Consider the following 7739-nt stretch of genomic DNA (forward strand, 5'->3'; position numbering starts at 1 on the left):
TAAGATCAGAGAAATGCAGAATAACCACAATAAGATATTATTTGCACCTAATAGATTGGCAAAAATTAAAGTCTGCCAATATCAAGTGTCAATCAGGATGTGGAGCAAATGGAACTCTCATACACTATTGATGATAGTATAAAGATTCGTTATAATAAAAGATTGATAAGTTAGACTACACAAAAAGTAAAGTTCTGCTATGAGAGGAAAATGCCATAAATAAAACTAAGAGACAAAACTATTGGAACACTTATGACAAATTAAAAACTGCTTTCTATATAGAGTCCTTACAAATCATTAAAAGACCATCTTGTAGGCAAAAAATGGAGGAAAAGGAACAATTGATTCACAGAAAAAAGTAAATGAGATGACTCAGTCTAGACTAATAGTAAAAGAAATGCAAATTAAACCCACCAGGTTCTATTTTTATTGCTTGCAAAGATAAAATAATGAGGTTTTTTAAAAATTATTTTCTTATATAAGTGAAAAAATAATTATAACAGTAATAAAGGCCAGTTAAAGAAAGATGAGTTATCAAAAGACTAAGAAAGTACTACTTGAGAAGTGGCTGTAAAGTCAGGATTATGAAGTCACAAAACTCAGGAAGAGCTGATTGGTCGAGTATCAAATGTAGAGAGGCCAAGTAAGTTCTAAACCAGAAATGTACTAATGTGAGTGAGAGAGAGACTGTTCTGGACATGGATGACTGAAGATTGTTGTTTAGGTAGAGTAGTGATGGTGGAAATTAAATACAACCCTGGCAGATTTTGTTTTTTAAATGATCAGGTTTGAGCCTATTTAAATGCTGTTGAGCAGGATAGAGAGAAGCAAAGCGGGTAGGGATGAAATTCAGAATATAGTGTAGAGATCATTGCAACAGCGGGAGTGTAGGAGGAGAAATCCCTGAAATGGATATCATGAGACCTACATTTATTGTTTCAACTCTTCGACACTTAGTTGCTTCATCTATAGCAGGAGTTGGCAAACTTTCTGTAAAAGGCTAGATAGAAAATATTTTAATCTTTGTGGGCCATAGTGTCTCTGTCACATTTATTCAGTTTTACTCTTTATAATAGAAAGCATCCATAGACAGTAGATAAATGAATAGGTCTGTCTGTGTTCCATTAACTATGGACCCTTGAATATTATGTAATTTTTAGGTGACATTAAATATTATTCCTGATTTTTTTCCAATCACTTTTCTTGTGGGCCCTACAAAAATAGGAAGGAGGCTGGATTTGGTCCAGCCCCTGATTTGTCCAATAAAAATGTGGACTAAAATATATATACATAAAATAAATATACACTTAGTGGGCTTAATCTCACTAAGTGTATATTTAGTTTATCATATGTATGATCTGATTTACCCTTTGGTTTATTAGAAGTAATCTTAGTCTCAAGTATTTAGAACTCTCAAGAACTCAGAATTTATGTGTTTGTGACTAAAGTTCCAAGGACATTATTTACTCATCATTTATTCTTCAGGAACTCTTTCCTGAGGTTACTAGAAGAGGAATGATTTTTGTCTTATCTGCATACCATAATTACAAAAATATTTTAGTAATTTAATTTAATAATAGACTTATGTTTCACTTAAGTATATTTGGGGATGGAAAATAAATGGAAAGTCAGTATTATATGGCACAAATAAAAGGTAATACTAAATACAAGGTAAAACATAACAGTATTATTTGCCAGGAAATCCTGAAACTGAGGCATTGTTTCTTTTTGTTCAAAAGAGAGAGAGAGCACATTTTTCGAGATGTTAAAGGTAAGTTAACAAGCTGATTAATGGAAACGTTTGAAAGAGGACTGAAAAAAACTTTCTCTATAATGCTTCATGTATCTACAGTCATCCTAAGTTGCCTTATATTAGAAAACCTTTTCATAACTGATAGTAGTTAAGTCTTATTAATAGGACTCTTAAGTTCAGTTGAAATACCAAGTACTGTTTTGTTTTTATTTCTATTTACAATGTACTCTTATTAAAGATTCTTATAGTAACTAGGTAAAAGATTTTGCAGGTTAATTTAGTAATCTCTAATCTATTACCAGAAGTCTCAAGTATTCAGGTCTTTAGTTTTTAATGACAGACTTAGGAATCTCAGTACAAATATTCTTTTGAAATAGACTTTGAGAGTATAAAGTCTTTCAACTTCGCTATTTGACATAAAAGGGATTTATTCCTTTGCCACTAATTAGTCTCTGAATAATGCACACAGAGTAATCACTGTACAAGAAGTTAGTGACTTCTCCAATTTTAATTTGGTTTGCAGGGCTAGAGTTAGAACCAACCGCACTTGCCTTCTCACCTAGTTAACTTTACAATACTGTGCTTCTTGACAAATAACTTGATTCTATAGTATAGGCTTCAGAGTTACACTAATGGTTAATTGTGTGTAGTTAACTGTGACCAGGTTCTGTATCCATGTGAGATACTTGATTCTATTATTCGCCTCAGAGAGGTTCGGTATTTTGCCTAATATTATAACCTGATTTTTTATTTCTTATTTTTTTTGCCTTTCTAAGTAAAATTTATTCTTAATCTGTCTATAGTATTTAGGTCTAAACTTTCTTTTACAAGCTGGGACACTCTCTCACTCCTAGAAGTTCCTAAGCCATTTTCCTTTTCCCATGAGCTTTTTAGTTCCTTTATACTTTTTATTTCTCCTGCCATTGTGAGCACCTCTCACATACTGTTAAAAGGAAGCAGTGATAATGTGTGTCCTTGTTTTATTCTTAACTTGAGGTAGTGTTTCTGAACAAATTAAGTGAATTCCTTAAGTCTTTATTACTATTAGAGAAACATTTTATTAAAAACCATACATCTGAAATAATTTACCTTTACTGAAAATATAATTTAATTGTATTTAAAAGCAATATTAAAGATTGTTACAGCATGTAGCTCTTCAAGTAAAGTATTTTCAACTGATGATTGTATACCTTTGTGTGTGGTAGGCATAGATCATGATTAGTTGAAGAGTTTTTTGTCATATAAGTCATTTTAATAAATTATGCTCCCTCTTTCCCCTTATAAAACTACCAGGTGACTATGATAGTCTTGGTAGCTCTCTCTGAAGCTGGTAGATTTTTAAGTATATTCTTATTAAAAGTCAGCACCACAAGAGTCTATCAATGTGGCGCAAGGAAAGACTGATTTTCTTCTCTTCCTAGAGATGTCTATTTCTGTTCTGATCCACGATTGATTGGGATAGTGCAAGTTCACCTTTCATAAAGGGAGGAGGCGGGTGGATTAGGGGGAAAATCCTTCATGAACTTTCAGTAGAATCTTATCCTTTGTGATTCTTCTGTGGAATTTTGACAGCTCTTACTTTGGATTGTGATGTAATGTTTGAGCTAAGCAGCTGATAGATATCAGGAGGCCCATGAACTAACTAGCTTATGAAATGGTATGAAAAATACATGTTCACACATAACGTGGTGGGCTCCATAGCTTTCCTTTGATATCCAATATAAATTCTACTTGAAAGTTTAAGAATCAAATTAAGTGAATTCCTTAAGTGAATTCATTGTGGGGAAGGAGAGAGAGGGTTTGGGGAAAGAAGTGAGGAGGGAAGCAAAGGAATTTGTTACTAGTTTGACAATATATGATATCTTAAACCATTTGTAGAGTGATACTTAGGAACAACAGTCAATGAGTAACTGTTTTAGGCCATCACTTGTGTTAGCCATCTAATAATTGGTTTACAACTTCCATAAGTTCTTCCAAAGCCAGAGATTCTGATTTAGATATTATTGTCTATTCACAGAGGTAAAAAATGTAAGAAGTAGAGGATGTGGCAAGAAATTTTACCAAATGTTAGTAAAAAAAAAAAATGGTGTTTTGTAGTTATTAAGCTTTCAGTAACACAGAGGCTTTTTGTTACCCAATTACAATTACATGAGTTACAAGAGAAAAGTCTCTTAGAAACTACAAAATAAATATTTAACCTGGCAAATTCAGATTGAAAACTATTATCAGTGTGTCCAAAAATATAGCTTTATTTAATTCCATGTAAGAGCTTTTAAATGATTTTACTGCCGTTGCCTCATAAATGTATTGACTTTTTGCTTAATAACTTTGGGTTGATTTTAGGCCACCAAAAAAATGGAAATGAACGAGATTGCTAAACACAAGACACTGTGGAAAATGAACTCAGCCAGTGAATCTTTATTGATTACTGGTGTAGAAGACAATCCTTTGAAGAAATTTACCATTCCCAAGATTAGAAGGGCAGCTGGGAAAGGTAATAATATTTCTATGGAAGATGGGTTTATTTCATAACTATTACTGCATTTCTCTGCTTCTTAGTTTATGTTTATCTTCTATTTTGACTATAAAATTAGCTTAAATCAGGCCTCTAGTGCCTTAAACACACATGTACACAAAATGGAATAGACATGTCTCCTGTCCCTCCTACTAAGTACATCTAAAAATGCTGGACATCATAAATAAAACAAACAAGAAGACTTCAAAAGGTGGAGAGAAGATGACAAACTGGCTAGGGACCCTGAGACTCAAGGAATGACATAGCAGTAAGTTCTCTGGATTTTCTTTTTATTTCCTCCATGTTTCAGATGGTAGGCACACAACTCAGGCATGCCAATTATCACAGACCCCAAAAGTCCCAAGAAAAGTTTGTTCTCTGTTGCCAAGGACTGGGAAAGGGACATCCTAGGAAGGTAGAAGCCTATTTGACAATAAACACCCTACTCTTGCAATTACTAGGGCGGGGTGGGGTGGGGGGGAAGCTTAGCCCCTATACCTTTGTCAGCAAAGGTAAGTAGAGGCATAAACTTCCACCTATGTCTGTCCCCTTTGTGGCAGTAACAAGTTCTCCTCTCTGCCATCCCCTGCCCTTGCAGTGTCAGTGGATTTCTACCCTGCCCTGTGGTGATGAATCGCTCCTCACTGGGACTAGATAGAGTCCGTGAAGACCAAGTAGGGAACTTAGAAACTTATTACACCCACCAACAACAAGGCAACTGTCTGCCTCCAACAGTGTCAGTGGAGGCTGAGTAAAAAAGTGGACTTCTAAAACTTTGTCATGTTAACAGGGCATCCCCCCAGGGCATCAGTGGAGATCCTTTGGAAAGCCAGGACTTGACCCCTGCCTGATCGTGAAGATTCAGCACCCTCCACTTTCCCTATTGGCACACTTTATTCTACCAGTTCAGTTTTAGTAGAGGCTTGTTAAAACAAGATTAAATGTAATCCAGAGTCTCTTGACAATACTAAAATGACCAAAAAGTAATTTTTTTAGTCCTCACCCCAGGGATATGTTTATTGATTATTTAGAGAGAGGAAGGGAGGAGAAACATTGATTTGAGAAACATCATTGGTTGACCCTTGTATGTGCCCCAACTGGGAACCAAATCCACAACCTAGGTATGTGTCCTGACCAGGAATCGAACAACATGACCTGGTGTACGGGATGATGCTCCAACTGGGCCACACTGGCCAGGGCCAAAATGTAATTTAAAAATTACTTATCTTACCACCACCCAGGAAAATCTCAACTTGAATGAGAAAAGATCATCAACAGAAGCCAGCATGATGAAACAAATATTTGAATTATCTGACACAACTTTTAAAGCAGCCATCATAATTATGTTTCAACAAGCAAGTATAAGCACTCTTGAAGCAAATTTAAAAAATAGAAAATCAGTGAAGAAATGGAAAATGTAATAAGAACCAAGTATAAGTTTGGAACTGAAAAATACAATAATTTATATAAAAACTTACTTGCATGGGGTCCAGAGAAAAATTGCAAAGACATTGGAAAGAATCAGCAAATTTCAATATATAGCAATAGGAATTATCCAGCCTAAACAACATAGAGAAAATAGAAAAATTTAACATCAATAGGGAGCTGTGGAATAAAAATAAAAGATCTAATATCTTTATCTTTGGAGTCGCAGAAGTAGAAGAGAAACTGTGGAGCTGAAAAAATATTTGAAGAAATATTGGCTGAAAATATCCCAAATTTGGCAAAGGGCATAAAACTACATTCAGAAAGATGAATAAACCCTAAACGGGATAAACCCAAAGAAGTCCATGTCAAGGTACATCATAATCAAACTTCTGAAAACTAAGTACAGAAAAAAATCTTGAAACTTAGGAGAAACCACAGATTATCTATAGGAGAAAAATTATTTGACTGACAGTAGATTTCTCATTAGAAGTTATGGAGCCCAGAGGAAATGGCTCAACATTTTTCAAGTGCAGCAATAAAAACTGTCAACCCAGCATTTTGTACCCAGCAAAAAATATCCTTCAGGAGTAGAAGGGAAATAGACACTCTCCGAAAAAGTAAAACTGAGAATTTTTCATTAGCAGATCCATCCTAAAAGAATGGCCAAAGTTCTCTAAACAGAAAATGACAAAAGAAAGAAACTTTGAACATTAAGAACAAAGGGAGAACAATAGAAAGAATAAAAATATAAAGAAGTATAGTAGAATAGAGTCCTGATGCACAAAATTCATGCAAGGGGCTTGGCCCTCACAGCCGTGGCAGCTGCCTTGTCCCTCGCAGCCTTGGCCCTCGAAGCCCTGGCTTCGTGCGGAAGGACGTCTGGAAGGTTGGCTGTCCAGTCTAATTAGCATATTATGCTTTTATTATTATAGATCATTCTCCTCTTGTGGTTTCTTTTTTAAAAAATATATTTTATTGATTTCAGAGAGGAAGGGGGAGAGAATTAGAAACATTAATGATGAGAGAGGATCATTGATCGGCTGCCTTCTGCACACCCCACAATTGGGATCGAGCCTGCAAACCAGGCATGTGCCTTGACCAGGAATCAAGCCATGACCTCCTGGTTCATAAGTCTATGCTCAACCACTGAGCCTTGCCAGCCAGGCTCTTCTTGAGGTTTTTTATTATGTTTGACATTTGGATAAAAAATTATAACATTTCCTGACATTCTCAGTGAATATAGAGGAAGTATTTAAGACAATTATGAAGCAAGATGTTACCATTAGAGGAAACTGGGTAAATGGGCTAATAGGATCTTTCTTCCCTATATATTACAACTTCATGTGAATCAGAATTAAAACTTTTTAATAAAATGGAATTTTAAAATGTTCAAGTAACCCACAGGAATGCAGGAAAATGAAATAGAGAATTAAATAGCTGAGAGAAAAATAAACAGTTAAGTGGCAGATTTAAGCCTTAACATATTAATTCTATCAAATGTAAATTATCTAAATACACTAAAAACAGAGGTTGACACAGTGGATTAAAAAAAATGTGAACTGAAGGGTGAGCAGCTGAAGCAGGTAACATACAGCCCAAATATGCAGAGGATATTCAGCTGGGAGACAGTTTGCAGCCGGGAAAAGTGGAGGACTCCGGAGAAAGGGGACAGTTGGAGACTGTGGCTGGAATCTGTCCCGGAGCGCCGGCTCAGCCGCAGAGACCATGCCATCTTGAGTGGCTGTTATTGGAAGCGTATACATCCAAAGACACGGCATCCAGAGATCGACTGCTAACCCAGGAACACCAGATCTGGGACAGCGCCACTACGTGGAGCCCTGCTTCTTATGGAAAGGTCAGATTTCACCTGAAGCAGAGAGAGAACTACATAACCCATCACCTGGAGAAGAGAGATCATGGGGAGACCAAGAACCAGACTGCATATGAAAGAAAAACAGGCATCGCCAGAAAAGGAAGTAAATGAAAATGGAGGCAACGGAGGCAAGCAACCTGTCAGAGAAAGAAATCAGAGAAATGGTCATA

At 35.8% G+C, this 7739-nt stretch overlaps 1 protein-coding gene across 1 annotated transcript in view; it reads left to right on the forward strand.

Annotated features, from left to right (window-relative positions):
* The first annotated feature begins 1762 nt into the window (after positions 1 to 1762).
* TEX15 (testis expressed 15) overlaps positions 1763 to 7739 on the forward strand; it is a 68433-nt gene continuing 62456 nt past the window's right edge. Inside the window, exons 1-2 of the mRNA XM_015565276.1 lie at positions 1763 to 1771; positions 4097 to 4247. Coding sequence (XP_015420762.1) covers positions 1763 to 1771; positions 4097 to 4247 — 160 coding nt within the window. The remainder of the gene's footprint in view (positions 1772 to 4096; positions 4248 to 7739) is intronic.

The sequence above is a fragment of the Myotis davidii genome, unplaced genomic scaffold (genome assembly GCF_000327345.1).
Source record: "Myotis davidii unplaced genomic scaffold, ASM32734v1 scaffold93, whole genome shotgun sequence".
In the NCBI taxonomy this organism is placed as follows: domain Eukaryota; kingdom Metazoa; phylum Chordata; class Mammalia; order Chiroptera; family Vespertilionidae; genus Myotis; species Myotis davidii.